Below are 15,240 nucleotides of genomic sequence, written 5' to 3' on the forward strand. Positions count from 1 at the left end.
GCTGAAATTCACCAAAGCCAGCTAAAAAGACATGGGCACAGACGCCACCGGTCTCCGGCAGCCCAGCGGCTACATGGCCGACTTTGTTCGCCAATAGACTCATCCGTCGACTACGCTTTGGCTTCACTTGGGCTACGAGACAACTTCCACAGCTATATACGCTTCAATGGCCATCGCAATGGATCAACGGTGATACTTCTCTTCCAGGACAGTACGCCCTGGACGTCAATTCCGAACTCCTATCCTCAAATCTTTGGTGTTGAGCTCTGCGAAACTCACCATGGCTTCCAACATGGAGCACATCTCCAAGAGTTCCAGCGACTTCGCTGCGGAAAAGAACAACGATGCCACCCAAGTCGTGCATGAAGACATTCTTCCCTCTGCAGAAGGTCTGGCAGAAGCCATGGCCATGGCAAAGCCCTCGCCGTGGAGCAAGCCCCTTCTCAAACTGTATGGATTCTGTGCCGTCGCTTTCTTGTGTTCCACCATGAACGGTACGTTGCTCATTTTTGGCTGCCAATTAACTCTTCTACTGCATGAAATGAGGAGAAATACTGACATTTCTGCGATAGGTTACGATGGTTCAATTTTCGGCTCTCTTCCCGCGTTGGAATCCTTCAGGGACCGCTTCGAGGTCGGCAAGACTGGTCCTAAGCTCGGCTACATCTCTGCCATGTACACGGTCGGCACTATTGTGTCACTTCCAGTAACTGGTCCAGCTTGCGACTTCAAGGGCCGCCGTATGGGTGCCTTTATAGGAAGTATCATTGTTATCGCCAGTACAATTCTGTCGGGATTGGCTACCAATACGGAGCAATTTGTCGCTGGCCGATTCTTCCTCGGCTTTGGAGTCAGCATTGTTCGCTGCGCAAGCTCTATCTGGGTCGCTGAGATTTCCCCTCCGTCATACCGCGGAGTATTGACGGCTTTTTACAACTGCACATATGCTGTTGGCGCGTTGATGGCTGCTGGTGTTACCCGAGGCTCCGTTCAGTTTGCGGGAGATACTGCTTGGAGAGTTCCAGTCTGGTGTCAGCTAATTTGCCCTGCTATTGTAGCCGCGCTCATCATGTTCTTCCCAGAGTCACCGCGATGGCTGTTCGCCAACAAGAAAGAGGAAGCAGCTGTTGAGTTTCTAACCACATATCATGGCGATGGCAACCCAAACCACCCCCTTGTCCGACTGCAGATCGACGAATACCGCCAGGTCATCTCTCTCAACGGCTCCGATAAGAAGTGGTGGGACTACAGTGATCTATACAAGACCCGAGCGGCTCGATGGCGCGTGGTAAATGCCTTGATCCCCTCGGTTTGGGGCCAGTGTTCTGGAAACGCGGTAGTCAGTTACTATCTGCCAGCCATGCTTGCGACTACGGGCATGACGAAGTCTGATCAAATTTTGAACATCAACTTGGGCTACACGGCCATTTCAGCCGTCGCCTCATATGTCGGAGCCAGTCTTATTGAGAAAATGGGCCGACGACCAACCAGTATCTGGACTTCTGTCGCATGCTCAATCTGCTTTGCCGGCATCACTGGCGGAGCTGGTGCATTTGCTTCTACAAAATCGAGCAGCGCTGCTTCTGCGGGAGTAGCATTCATCTTCATCTTTGGCTGGTGCTACAACTTTGGCATGACTCCCTTGCAGGCGTTGTATCCGGTGGAATGCTTATCTTATGAACAGCGTGGCAAGGGCCTCGCATTCGTCTTTGCCTTTGTTCACTGCTTAGCGTTCGTCAATCAGTTTTGCTTTCCGATTGCTCTGCAGAAGATTGGATGGTACACTTATATCATCTTCATTGGCTGGGACTTGATCCAAGCTACCATCAGTTATCTGTTTTCAGTGGAAACAAAGGCACGCTCTCTGGAGGAAATGTCTGAGATCTTTGAGGCCAGAAACCCTGTTAAAGCATCGCTCAGGACACCAAAGACTGGTAACAGCAGTGGTTGACCGGTGGACGGCGTACGGATCCATTCCGCCGGAGTACGCCACAAGTGTACTCTTCATAGTGCCTAGAATTAGTAATATTGTTCATTGTTCTACCTGTACAAGAAGTATGCTGAAGTATTTACTGAAGGGAAGTTTCGACAACATTCGGTGTCTCAAGTATGTACATGCAAGGCCGTTAGAAAGTCGTTATCCATCCGTGTCCCAGGGGAGTCTCAATCATTTTTGTCCGTTTCCTGCCGCCATGAGCCGTGAAACTTGTGTCGAACAAGCGCACTTTCCGGTATCGAGCCGTCATTAGTACTGTTTGAATGACCCTGTCCCATGCCAAACCCATCGATGGGTAGAACCAAGATGTCTCCGATGAGAGTTGGTTCTGTCAGCCCGGTTAGATTCCGTATGGATGTGAGGTTTGGTTGAAAAGTGCGAAGCTGTTCAAAGACAACATCTGTCCATGCAGATGGGCCCGTGAGGTTGATGACGTCCGAGTTCGTGATTTTGACATGATCCAAGGTCGAGTTACGATCGGCGGAGTACTTTTCGAGGCCAGATACGACAGAGGAGACCATATTGTGTAAGAGCGGATGGTTTGGCGCAGCTGCGATGGTCCACTGGCAGAACTGAATCTCTTCGTGAACTTCGCCCCAGTTTGATCCGTTCAATCTGTCAAATTCAATCCCTACTATGACTTTGGCTTCCCTAGAATATTGACTGGGAACCCATCTGTCGATCGGTCGAAGTGCCTCCACATCCGTATCAGAATAGACGCCGCCTTCATCCGCCAGTATCAAATATCTCAGCAAGTCAGACTTCATACCAGTGTTTGGCAGTCTGTTGTATATTTGTCGTATTTTCTGATTTGATAGTTTGTGCCGGTGAAGGATGCGGGAGGCGCCTTGATCCCCAATAAGGTGGTAGGAATAGTCGGGGTTACGAGCCAGCCATGAGGCTGCGTCAGAGATCTTGGTGGGATCAATTTGAAAACTGTCGTTGGACGTCGAGGGTCGTAGGTAGATTTGCCATATCTTTTTTGGAATAAGGGGCCCTTCCTGTGTTATCTTGGTGCTTATCCGACTGGTTTTGGCGAAGGCCACTGCGTTTTGTGATAAAGTAAAGTGAAGCAAGCCAAATAATGCGAAAACTGCTGAAATAATGACAAGAAGTCTCGCCCTTGAAGCCTTGAGGTTTATCATGTACACGATTTTGGTATATAACGAGTGGATAGGCTCGAAAGCCAAGTCGGGCTTTTCAAGCATCTTGACGGTTTTGTGTCGAGTTTATGGACACAACATGGCAAAAGAAACAGACAAAATTATACAAAACGAGTTCCTGAACGTGGTCTAATGCTGGACTACTTATTAGACAGGGACAGATCTATTTCAACGGATGGGCCCCAAACAAACGTGGCTAGCGCAATCAATCTCTTACCCATAAACCAGGGCGAATTGATAGAACCACCTTTCAATCGACTCTGGAAAACGCTAGTTGAGCTGTAACGCATGTTTAAAGGATAAGGACCAATCGCGACGAGGCCGGAATCACAACACGGTTGATAAATACGAATGTGGCGCATTCAACAGTATACGAGTATGCTGACTAGCAGGCTTGGCTCGGCTAGGCTCCCCAGAGCTGACGGATAGAAGTCGCTAGCGGACAGTTCATTCCACAGTCTCCAGTTTCAGAATTATTCTCGTCTCATATTGGGACGGAATGAGCTCTTCTTGACATCGATGGACTTTCCGAATTTGTTCGAAGCGAAGCCATTTCGGCATGTATATCAACAACCGTGGGCGTTTGGGGAACCCCGATGCAGACCACGAAGGAGCAAAAGCTGGGCGAATTCTATTCAACCACAGGCTAAATTCACGCTTGACTACATCTGCAGATGACACATGAATTTTACCTCGGGAACTCTTGCGTTCTGCCTTTATTCTCTATTCTGCTTTCGAAACTGCGGCAGCCACCAGCAGTATGTTCGCCAATCGGTTGGATCAACCTCACCGGCGAGAAAGTCATCGACTTCTTGATCAATGAGACGCCAAAAGCTCGACAATGGCTGTTCTTCTGTTGGTTGTTGAACGTGCGGGAGACAACTCTTGTCGCATGCCCCGAATGCTTGGTAGTTCAACTGTGCCGTCAGAAGAGAAATAGGATTCGCTCCACTGTTGTCGAATGGGTCTTCAAGTTGAGTCAGGTCATCTTCCCAAAAACAGATGGGACAGATATGGAATGAGCCAGGCCAGGAGTCAACCGAAAAAGTCAAATGCCCACAGCAGACGCAGGGGTAACGATAAGTCTCGATGCTGTTGGAGCCGTCAAACCTGGGCATGATGTAGTCAGTTCCTGGCCCGGCTTTGGCAGAGAATGGTAGTGGCCGAGATTGTGCTTCTCTAGTTTCGATAAAATACGCCACTGTTTCCTTCTGATTGAGTGTGTGGCTTCAGGGTCCCCTAGACCGGGTTTGTATGGGTTTGGTAAAGTGCAACTTTTTTCTCGTCACAACGCCAAAAATAACATGGTTCGTGTTAACCCCACCTCGCACGTGCGACAGGTTCAACTTGTTTTGGATGTCAAAGTTTGGTGTGCTAATTCGGGGCTTTGTCTCCCTTGTCAACAGCATGGTTGTGGTCCAATACGACCTGGTCTTGTTGTCAACCAAAGGGCCTCGTTATTGCACACGTGGGCGACACTCTCATTACATACAATTCAGCCCCGGCGAAGCCGGACGTGTCCCGTCATGCAGAGAGACCAGCTGAGACTCATGTGTATGGTGTAAACTTGCTTGCCTGCCTTTACCGAAGTTGGCCGGCAGCCTCACCAGGTTATCGTACCCTAGCACCAAAAGCTCGCACTAATGAACCGAGGAAATTAGGAGCAAAAGTTGCCAAAATGCCGCAAGTCATTTTCCTTTTGGTGCAGATACGAAGGTGAGGCGAGATGGCTGTGAGCGAAAATAAATGCTAGATAGCTCCAATACTCCATCAATTATTGCTTTTCACCTTTACTTGGGACGAAACAAACGTCTTCGGTGTGTGTCTGTGTGTCCACGACCGATAACAAGACATCTTCAGTCGCCATGATTGAACCAACGGGGCTAGAGTGGTTAGACGTCAAGTCCACGCTTCCCTCAGTTCCCTACAGCCAAGACACACATGAAGTCCGAACGCAACGTCTACTTCTTCGCAAGTTTAGGATAGATGATCTGGAACCACTTTTCGAGTTGCGGTCGCATCCAGACGTGGCTGCCTGGACGCCTAGTGGAAAACCAGAAACAGACATTGAACAGACGAAAAAGGTATTAGCCGCCTGGATCGATGGCCAAAATGACAAGAATCTCAAGTTCGCCATCTGTCTCGCATCGACGGGAGAATTCATCGGACAAGGAGGAGTACACTCTCGACAGGGGCAACTGGGCTGGCCCGAACTAGGCTACGCCATACGCAAGGAACACTGGGGCAAGGGCTACGCTACAGAGTTTGTCAAGGCATTCCTCGACCTGTGGTGGAGGTTGCCAAGAGTAGAGAGTAACTTTCGGGTTGACGCCAGGACCCTGTCTCCTGGCTGTGAGGACGGACAAGTGGCCAATGAATGCATTGTGGCAATCACAGTTGATGAAAACAAGGGGAGCCGTGGCGTGCTTGTGAAGAGTGGAATGGAATTGACAAAGATTTGGAGGGTGGAGGACATGCGTGATGAGACGCAGATGGTTGATTTGCTGTGCTACGTGATGACTGGACGAAAGAGTTAGATGTATCTGTTATTGGGCAGGGATGGGTAGCACTATATGCCCATCTGGTCTTTTTGCGTGTTCTAGATTCAATCCTTCGGTGACGCAATGCAAGTTATAAGTGTGCTATTGGTTTGGTTCAGCTTTCCAGTTGCTGGCTTATTTCGTCTGCTTCCACGGTCGGTGTTTTGCAAGCCATTCCGCTGTCGTATCTTGGTAGTCCTCAGGACCGTATGGATCAAGCAAGTTTGATAGTAGTCCCGGTTTCCTCTTATATGGCAACCCAAGGTCTCGAAGCAGCATGTCGTAATAAGGGACTGCATCAAAGATGAACGCCGGAGCCTTGTTACCCCAGTCCACGGGGTACCGCCATTTGCCAAAACGATTGTTCAGCACTGTCTGGTATTGAAGTTCTTCCAAGGCCCCTGGGTCCGAAATATTCGATGTCACGTCTCGATCCAAGTTACCCGACATGAACGCAGCTACCCACAGACTCTGAACATGCGTCAATATTGGCGTGCTGAAATTCATCACCATGCCACAGAAAGCAATGTCTCGATGCCGAAGGAATCGTGATGCTGGCGGCAGAATATAGCGATGGAGCATAAATGGTGTTAGTTTGTTGTACTCGGTTGAGGTTTCGGATTTGGCGATTCCCTGAAGCTGCGAGGTTGGCACATAGCTGTCAAGGCAAGCAGGTTGGTCTTGCAGACGGGGGAACCGGGACAAGATTTCTCTATCGGCTCTCTGAAGCAGTTCCATATTGCTTCCGAAATCAGCTTTGGCAAGCTGCCCTGTTTGTTCATGTGGTAAGCCCAGCTCTACCTCGATCCCCTCCGGGAGGAACTTCATGGGCGGAACTTTCTTCCATCCAGTATGCACAAGGATTGACTCCGATTCGAAGGAGGTGTTGTCCGAGAGATGCACCGTGCCTTGGCTCAGACGATCAATTTCGGCTAGGTGAACCTTGACTTGACCGTTCCGCACAAACTCGAAAAAGTCCGTGTCGTAGTTCAGAATGCTAAAACTTGTTCCGGCGAACATGGCGTTGAGGGTAGGTTTCAACTTCTTCGTCTCTGCGTGCGAATCGAAGTTGCACAAAGCCAACACATCAGAGCTGAGAATTTTCCAGAACAAATTTGTGATGAACCGCCCAACAATTGTTCCATGTAGGAGTCTTCGAATCCACGGATGGCCGTCCTCGGATCCCCAGATACAAGGACTAAACCACGTAAGTAGTCTCGTGTCTATCGAGGATTAGCAGTGGTCAAATGATGATGCATCAACATGGGATCAACGAACTGGCCAAAAATTCCACTCTTTGCTTCAGAGGAGTCACATATGGCGGTGTCATCCAGCATGGGCCGTGGCCATTTGCTTATATGAAGGTTAGCAACACGGCCTTTAGAGTTCAAACAGGAACCACCGGCCAACGACATACCTCTAATGACCCAATGCACATCTGCACCAGCGGTGGCATATGCATATACAGCATCCCAGGCGTACTTGGTTGACCCATAAACTGTCGCACTTTGACCAGCCTTCACAGTGTCTGCATTCTGGTGAAACTCTCGTCCATGGAACACTCGACCTCCAAAGTTTTCCTGCCCAACAAAACTTACCCTATTTGGCTCAGAGGTGAAGCCGGACGCAACGATTAGTCTCCTTGTGCGGATTGTAGACGTTTCTCCGTTGCATTGAAGGTTCAAAATCCATCCTCCGTCAATCTCTTGGTGCTCCGCGGAAACAACTTTTGTGTTGAGGCGAATCAATTGAGTCAGATCAAACTGGTCGGCATACGATTTGAGATATTCATGGACTGCTCTCGCAGGGATATGTCTGCCGGGTTCTGCGCCATATTTCCCACTTTCCATTGGGAAATCAGGATATTGGTACGTCCCAAACATATTGTTCGTTTTTAGGCCTGGATACAGCCTTTCTTCCGCCCATGTGCCACCAATGGATGCTTGTGAGTCTAGTATCGCAACTGAGTGATCTGGCTGACTGCACAGATAGTGTTTTGCGGCCGCCAGACCGTGGAATCCTAAGACGCCCGATTAGCTTCAGGTCGAGCAATTGCGCACTTAATATGGATAGGGGTCAAGAATGTTCATTTACCGGCGCCTATCACAACGCAATCCATATTCTCCATGATGATCGGGTTGCTCTGAGTTGTCCCGACTACAGTTGGCAGAAAGCTTGCGAAGTCCTTCGCGGCCAAGAATGGCAAGCTAGGATTGACGAATAGCTGCACACACACGAGATATATAGCCGAATCTGAAGAAATGCGAGAAGATTGGACCCTTGACAACACAAATTAAAGGCAGCCTATCGACCCACCCAAGTGTATTGTGGTCGCAACCGCGGGTGAGTTGCAGGAATCAGCGTGATGTGTAATTCTGTAGAAGACGGTTATTTCTGGGGCTGTTCAAATCGTTGTCTGCGCTGCAAGATTGCAATTGATCGAAGGCAAGACTGCTGCCAGCGAAGCGGCATATACGTAGTAAATACGACGCATGATAGATAACCCTTGTTTGGTGAGTACATGACACCAGTTGTCAGTCGTGTGTCTGAGTAATGTGGCTAAAATGAGCAAGGGTTCACATGCTAACCGCCAGGGCAAGATGAATGCGCCGATCTGCAATATAATGGAACTGCTCGGCCCAAATATTGACGAACGGAGTGTAATAACGTGCCCTTGTAGGAGTTGGTTATCAATGGTGGAGAGAATTCCCACCTTGAGCATGGGTTGGCCATATACGCACAATTGTGTTCAATCACTTGGTAACTGGTTTTGTGCAAAGCTGGATATTATATCATGGGTTAGATGACCTGGGGTCTTCTGTCACAATTCTGCAGTTTTTGAACGTCTAAGTTATCATAAGTGCCCACTCATGGGGTTCTGTTCTACAACACAGCGACATGGCGAGCGACATGCCATCAAAGGCCCGTCGCTCGTTATGAAAAGATTTCCACTTTTTGATGCCCACCAGGTCTCTCAGCAGAAGCAATTACCCTTGCAACACGGGTCCTTGACGAAGTTTACAGTCATCGCACCTTTCGACAGGTCATTCCCGGGCTGAGTTGCGACGGAGCCACAACGTTTGCATCCACGTCTGAGGAGTTGCGAGACAAGCACTTCCGCCTCTTTACCTGTACCAGACGTGTTTTGGAAGAAGGCGCAGAAGCTGCCATTTTGTCCTTGTGAGCAGGCAATTGGCTCTGATTCTCGATTAGTAACTGTTTTTAGTCTTCTAAACATCACTCATTCGCAGCCTGATGGCTCATTTTTCCTTACGCTGTGCATCGAAGTTCCTGTCACCGCCTCCTTGTGCAACTAGGGCCTCGATCTGAGAGTGGATGGTTTCAACTGAAGCACCGGGGTCGGTGGCACAAACTGCGCTGCCCCGGCAGTTAACAGATGCATAGACAACCGGAAGGAGAGCAAGGTGGAGGGCGAGCATGACAGCTGGTGGACGGGATTGACGTTGATGTGTTGAGAGCCCCTGGGATTATCACAGTTGTCGATGTGTAACACCAAAGTGTGAGCTGGGCGGAATGACCTTGGAATGCGGACATCAATGATGTTTATATATAATGACGGCACTCGTACCACCCTAACTCAACAGCATCTTAGCGAAATCGCATGCGCATTTAATCCACCAGCCACTTGCTCAGATGGCTTAGGGCCAGTGCAGAATAGAGACGATTAGACCGATTAGATGACGCTGATTCTAAACTTGGAGAGCTTACTGGCCGCGCTTTTGAGAGTTGCGGATCGGTGTTGCATCGTTCTAGTTTAGTCTGCTGAATCGTCGAAACTAATTTTTGTCCTTGTTGTCTTCATGACGCAACTCGGAGAAATCATAACGCGCCTGAAAGCTTGAAACGGGTAAGGGATGGAACTGTATTAATTACTATATATGCAGATCTTCTATGTTCAAAGAAAAAGAGACGCATACGTCAAGCCGGTTTCATTATCCTCCCCAACTGACGGCCGGGGAGGTATCACATTGGATCTGACACCTTGGCAAGCGAGTTACCAAAAGAGATACCTCACCAGCTCACCTCAGGCGGCGCCTTTACATACTTGGCGTCAAATGGCTCTCTCGTGACTCTAGTGCAGTTTGATTTGCCGCCCTTGGCCTTCAAAAACTGATCGTCAATCCAACTCATAAACTCGGGTCCGCCTGCAGACGCCGCTGGCGAATGATCCATGCCTGAATAAAGACTCAAGTGAACTTCACTTCCGCTAGCACAAGTATTCCTCCAAGCTCTCTCAGTAACTTCGAGTGGAGCGGTGGTGTCGTTCAGGCCTTGAATTAAAAGAATCGGTGCCGGGGACTTATCGCCCTGAGCTGGGGAATTATCCTTAACCCACTGCAGAAGGACTGGTTTGTCCTTCTCGAGCCCTTCTTTGGAGTATATATCCTCCAAGGCCAAGTCTAGAGACAGTCCAAGGACACTCAAAGCACATACCTGGGCCTTGTTTGCAAGCTCCATCCGTTTTCGCATCTTGTCGGACAGCATATTTTCCTTGTATGAAGGGATTGCCGCCTTTATTGCCGGTGCCACCAATGGCAAATGGCTCAGCATGTCTCGTTTCGCATTCTTATCCAACACCATGTCGAGAGATATCACTGGCCCGACTGCCACGGTTCCCAGATAGTTCTCGTCGTTCTTGACGTACTGGCTTTCGGCGAGTTTCCACGCGGCGCCACCGCCGTAGGAATAGCCAATGCTCATCCAATCTTTGGTGAGGCTTCCGCCGAATGCTTGACGCGCTGCGACTACTGAGTAATATAGATCGCTGGCTTGAGCTCTGAAGCTAAGGTATTTGTGAGATGTGTAGTTGTTTCCAAGGCCGGCATAATCTGTGGCAACCACAGCGTAGCCTCGTTCCAGTAATGGTTTCCAAGTGTCATAGTCGAATAGACCTGGTCCGTTGGACGGCGCGCAGCCATATTGGGTGCCAATCGTACCGTGGGCGACGGCGACGACCCTGTATTTATCATGGTGGCGGGTGTCACCGCCGCGCTGCTTGAATGATGCGGTGTATGGAAAGGCGATGAATCCTGTCGCGGGGACAGTCGAGCCGTCCAGATCCTTGGAAGAATATTGCATGCGATATACCGTTGTCCCAGCCCTGTCATCCAGTGAATTGGGATCCAAGGGCGTCAGTTTCAGCAGGTCGCCGGCTTTCGAATGGGTAAAGTTGGCAGCCGTACTGTAGAAGTCGACATCAAAGTCTCTTCCAACAGTAGAGATGTCAATGGCCAAGGTCTTATTAAGAACTTTCTGACAGTCCTCCCCACAGCCGTATGATTCGGCTAGATCTTTTGTCACTGGAAAGTTGGCAACTTGTATAGCAGAAACAGGAGGTGCAATGATTGTTGCCACAAGGGCAGAGAAATACACAATGTGCCGCATTATTAGAATTATAGATTAACTTGTTTGGTATGAATATGCTTTTTATCGTTATTCTCTGCGACAGCCTACATGAAACTCCCATTCGAGCTTTATATACATTTGAATCAGCTGAAGCCCGGCATCGTCGGATTCATTGCGATCCCGTCGGACAAACCACAACAATCACGGAGCTCGCGTACAGTTCAAACCGACGATACATTTACAAGTAACACTTGAAGACAATCCAGAGGTCGTGCCGTTTGCTGCCCGGGCCCGGTGCAAGTGTTCCACCAGAAGATGGGCTGTGTTGAGGACGTCAGCTCAGCTCGGATGAGTCGTTGTGCGAATTTCCTATTCCTAACTAGAGTCACGCTGAGCCTTCCAAACTGGTCCGCTATGTAAGCATAAAACAGAGTTACATCGGTTACATGCGCTGTTGGTGCATGAATCCTAAATTAGAGTGTTTGCAACTTCGCGACGTCTTGTCTTGCAGTAACGCTGATGACGCACAATCGCCAGCCTCACACGGCGACTACGAAAAGAGGTAATGCGGTACAAATAGCCTTATGTAAGCTTCTTTGAGGATTTGTATTCAATGCAACACTGCAATTAGCGTAATACGCAATGCGATGGTAACGAATCTGGCTTGGCGGTATCGTGGTCAACCACGGGTGGTGGCCACTTCTCCCACCACGGCCATGCGACAAGAAAGGAGAGAACAAATATGCTGAACTGGGACAAACCAGCACGAAGACTAGTTATTCTAGAGATGCCAAGCATCTAGCGGCATATTTGAAGCCTTTGAAAAGCTAGTGCGGCCGGACGAGTACTTCACAAGGCACAAAATCATCATGGAGCAGAGTCAACTATGCTTAAGTAGTCTTAAGTAGTCTTATTCAACTCAAATTACACATATGCCAACTGATAACACGGAAGAGATACATTTATATATACACCGGACCTAAGTTCAATGCGCTCTAAGGTTCTTCAAGTTTCGTCTCAGCATGATGAACCTCGACGACCAAGCTCTTCTTGTTTTTGTGGTCCTTCCATGACAGACCAACGGTCCAAATAATGAGCGCAATTGAGCACGCAATCATTGCCCACATACCTCGCTATAGTGTATGAGTTAGCCGAGATCGATTGTGAAGGTGAAGGGGTAGTTTGACGTACAATAAACCACGGAGCCATGGATACTCCATAGAAGATAATACTCCACCAGGCGTTGACGGCATTGTTTCCAAGGTTCATGCCAGCTAGAACAACACTGCGGAAAGTGGCTTGTTCATATCTCATGGCATCATTACACCAGGCAAAAAATGTAGCTTGGCAGGCGTAGACTATACAAGTGTTAACTCTCGACGATCATTGACGGTATGGGATGTCTAGAATCTCACCAGAACCTGCCCAGTAGTAGGCGGCCATTGTGACGGTTGTTGAGTGTGGGTTCGTAGGGTCACGCGAAGAGACCAAGATCATGATGGAGGTTGCAATGCTTGTCAAGCCAATAAAATATCCAACCAGGTAACGCTTGCCGCCGAGGAAATCGGTCAAGGTCGCCCAGAATAGAGTCGACGCGATGCCGACTGCAGGTACACCAGTGGGATAGTTGTTCTTTTGCGCGGTAGTGTACTTGTGGACGGGGTGGTTTTCCAAAAAGAGTGCCAACAGGGAGTTTGTACTGAAGCTTTCTAGCTCGCCTGCGAGACACCACAGGCCGACAAACCCCCACCAATACCATGATGACAAGACCTTCTTGAGGAACTTGAGTGTTACAGGAGACTGCTCAGGCACCTCGGGGACGCGAGAGACAGCCAACTTCTTTTCCTCCTCTGTGAGGTAAAACGCGGTAGTCGTTTGCGGCGTATCGGGGAAGAAGATGACGCCGTAAATGGCCACAGGAACAGTGAGGAGACCGTCAATGATAAACAGCCACCGCCATCCTGCAAGGCCAAGCCGACCGTTGAGACTCCTGTTGATGCCGGTCTGGATGAAACCACCAATGAGGGTGCCAGCCAATCCAGATGACGTAAATATGCCACTTCGCTTGCCCAACTCCCGCTCGGTATACCATGCACCGAGAATGTAGTGGGTGCCGACAAAGGTGGAGGCTTCACAGATGCCTTGAAAAAATCGAATGGCCATGATGGACTGAGGGTTGTGAACAGATGCGGTGACCATGGTGAGTGCTCCCCAGAGAATCATCATGGCCGGGAACCAGAATCGAGGTTTGACATAGTGAAGGGACAAGTTTGATGGCACTTGGCCAATGACGTAGCTGTTGGGGTATTGTCAGTTACAGTCTTTTTTCTGCTTCTAATCTTTTTCTGATCCTCCCCCTCTGCCTTTTGGAATGGAATGTGGTCTTACCCGACAGTGAAGCAAGTGTTGATTTCATTAAACTGGTTTCCGGTGAAACCAAGGTCAGTTTTCATTCCCGATACGTATGCATTGGCAAGATTGCTCCGGTCAAGCTATGGAGAGATCAGTCTTTCGTTTCGAACAATGGGCCTGGGTTGCAGCGACTCACGTAGTTGACCAAATAACTGAGGCAGCAAAAGGTAAGAATGAAGAAGTCAATCTTCTGGATGAGCTTCCGCTCTCCAGGCTGGTAATGCACAGAAAAGTACTCGCGAAAGCGTGATGAACCCATGATGATGACGATGATGTGCCACCGAGTGGATGGTCTGTGCCGTCAACTGGTCGTGTCTGACGTCTGGTGCTCGTGTGACACACAGGACAGGAAGTGAACAGAGCTGAGCTGAGCTGAATTGGCAGCAATCACGATCAATGCCGGAGCAAAGGAATCGCGGTCGAGTGCATATCCAATTGATGACCAGGTGGAGAACCCCAGATTCGTGGTGGATGCGGCGATGAGAGAGTTTTTATGCTCATCCGTGAGAGAGGAGGATTGGGCTGGAGGTGCGATGTAGGAGTTTGGGGATTTGGGGTCAAGATTGGCGATGCGCAGGGATCCATGTCTCGGGTGACTTGCCAGTTGAAACTTGACGGCCAAGACTGGAGATTGACGCCAGGCGGTACGACAGCGGAGATTCATCAATGTCTGGTCCTGTCTGGTCTGTTGAAGTCTGCCCAGATGGGGCCACCGTCGGGACTTGGCCCGACCCAGCTGGCACTGGGACCAGTTGACATTTGATGGCCTGGAGGCTAGGCTGGGCACTGGGGCTCAATGTCAAATTTAGTGGGCTTCAGCGAGTACCGTCTTGTCGTCTTGGGGGACTGGACCAGACATCTGGTACTACTCAGGGGACAGGTCGCTAAAATTGCCCCACACTTTACTGGAGTTGACGCTGGAGAGATGGCCGATGTCCAGTAAGCTGCTGGCAGAATGGCCGCGATGGAGCCATCATTGATTTGATCCCATCTGAATATTGAATTGACTCAAGTTAACCCCAGATAAAAAATAATGCTGGCCAGCCGGTTGAATTCCGAACATTGATCCCATCCTCAAGATAGATACGGCTGCGTGATAGTCATCTTGGAATTTTGATAGCATGCCTTTTTCGGTTACAACGAAGCGCTGATTTAGGACCGCCACTTGACGCCAATTGAACCGCCTCCCTCGGCGCCTCCAGCCTGGTCTCTTGTCGCTATCTCCATGTCCGGATGATTGCCGTCGCTTGTGGCAAGACTTAAGGATAGTTAACTAGTGAATTGTCCCGAATAGCAAAGTTAGCGCGCGTACGGAGTAGGTAGTGCGGAGTTATCTCTGGTGTGACTCGGACTGGGGTACCGACTTTCGGATCGCCGCGACTCCACGTTGCAATGGAACACTGGATTGAAGCTTTCAGAGTGGCAAGTGGCACCTCCGACTTGGCCCTGGTCCAGACATGGATCAATTAATGGACGTGGGCATTCTGGGGTAAAAACTAAAACAAAAAAAAACGTGGCCATGAACCAGGGGACCAAAACGTTTGATTGCATGGGCATGCGAGGCCAGCAAGACCAGTCACTTGGGGCATGTTTCTTCAACAAAGAAAGACAGACCGGACAGTTATTTAAGTATCAAATTGCGTTTGACTCTTCAATGCGATGGGCCAGGGTCTTGTTGTTGGTTTGAGTTGAGGTCAAAGCTGAGAGCTGAAAGAGGCCAATTCATTCATGTTGGCGGACCAACGGTGATGAAAAGTCTGTT

At 49.4% G+C, this 15,240-nt stretch overlaps 7 protein-coding genes across 7 annotated transcripts; 2 read left to right on the forward strand and 5 right to left on the reverse strand.

The window, feature by feature from the left end:
* Positions 1–280: 280 nt before the first annotated feature.
* On the forward strand, positions 281–1,951 carry VFPPC_10816 (MFS monosaccharide transporter; the record flags this gene model as incomplete). The annotated part of the gene is made up of 2 exons (XM_018289124.1): positions 281–494; positions 573–1,951. 2 exons carry the CDS (start codon positions 281–283, stop codon positions 1,949–1,951), a joined length of 1,593 nt encoding a protein of 530 aa, XP_018142800.1.
* Positions 1,952–2,163: 212 nt separating this feature from the next.
* Positions 2,164–3,204, reverse strand: VFPPC_10817 (alpha-1,6-mannosyltransferase Och1; the record flags this gene model as incomplete). Its single annotated transcript, XM_018289125.1, has 1 exon — positions 2,164–3,204. One exon carries the CDS (start codon positions 3,202–3,204, stop codon positions 2,164–2,166), a length of 1,041 nt encoding a protein of 346 aa, XP_018142801.1.
* Positions 3,205–3,875: 671 nt separating this feature from the next.
* Positions 3,876–4,277, reverse strand: VFPPC_17902 (cysteine-rich CPCC domain-containing protein; the record flags this gene model as incomplete). The annotated part of the gene is made up of 1 exon (XM_022429575.1): positions 3,876–4,277. The coding sequence occupies one exon, from the start codon at positions 4,275–4,277 to the stop codon at positions 3,876–3,878; it is 402 nt and encodes a 133-aa protein (XP_022285371.1).
* Positions 4,278–5,024: 747 nt separating this feature from the next.
* Positions 5,025–5,696, forward strand: VFPPC_14831 (GCN5-related N-acetyltransferase (GNAT) domain-containing protein; the record flags this gene model as incomplete). The annotated part of the gene is made up of 1 exon (XM_018292599.1): positions 5,025–5,696. The coding sequence occupies one exon, from the start codon at positions 5,025–5,027 to the stop codon at positions 5,694–5,696; it is 672 nt and encodes a 223-aa protein (XP_018142802.1).
* Positions 5,697–5,834: 138 nt separating this feature from the next.
* Positions 5,835–7,827, reverse strand: VFPPC_10818 (flavin-binding monooxygenase-like family protein; the record flags this gene model as incomplete). The annotated part of the gene is made up of 4 exons (XM_018289126.1): positions 5,835–6,922; positions 6,978–7,052; positions 7,117–7,719; positions 7,794–7,827. The coding sequence occupies 4 exons, from the start codon at positions 7,825–7,827 to the stop codon at positions 5,835–5,837; spliced, it is 1,800 nt and encodes a 599-aa protein (XP_018142803.1).
* Positions 7,828–9,731: 1,904 nt separating this feature from the next.
* On the reverse strand, positions 9,732–11,105 carry VFPPC_10820 (prolyl aminopeptidase (secreted protein); the record flags this gene model as incomplete). Its single annotated transcript, XM_018289128.1, has 1 exon — positions 9,732–11,105. The coding sequence occupies one exon, from the start codon at positions 11,103–11,105 to the stop codon at positions 9,732–9,734; it is 1,374 nt and encodes a 457-aa protein (XP_018142805.1).
* A 956-nt stretch (positions 11,106–12,061) lies between these two features.
* On the reverse strand, positions 12,062–13,737 carry VFPPC_10821 (MFS pantothenate transporter; the record flags this gene model as incomplete). The annotated part of the gene is made up of 5 exons (XM_018289129.1): positions 12,062–12,199; positions 12,258–12,424; positions 12,482–13,362; positions 13,455–13,558; positions 13,615–13,737. 5 exons carry the CDS (start codon positions 13,735–13,737, stop codon positions 12,062–12,064), a joined length of 1,413 nt encoding a protein of 470 aa, XP_018142806.1.
* Between the last annotated feature and the right edge of the window lie 1,503 nt (positions 13,738–15,240).

The sequence above is a fragment of the Pochonia chlamydosporia genome, chromosome 5 (genome assembly GCF_001653235.2).
Source record: "Pochonia chlamydosporia 170 chromosome 5, whole genome shotgun sequence".
NCBI lineage: Eukaryota > Fungi > Ascomycota > Sordariomycetes > Hypocreales > Clavicipitaceae > Pochonia > Pochonia chlamydosporia.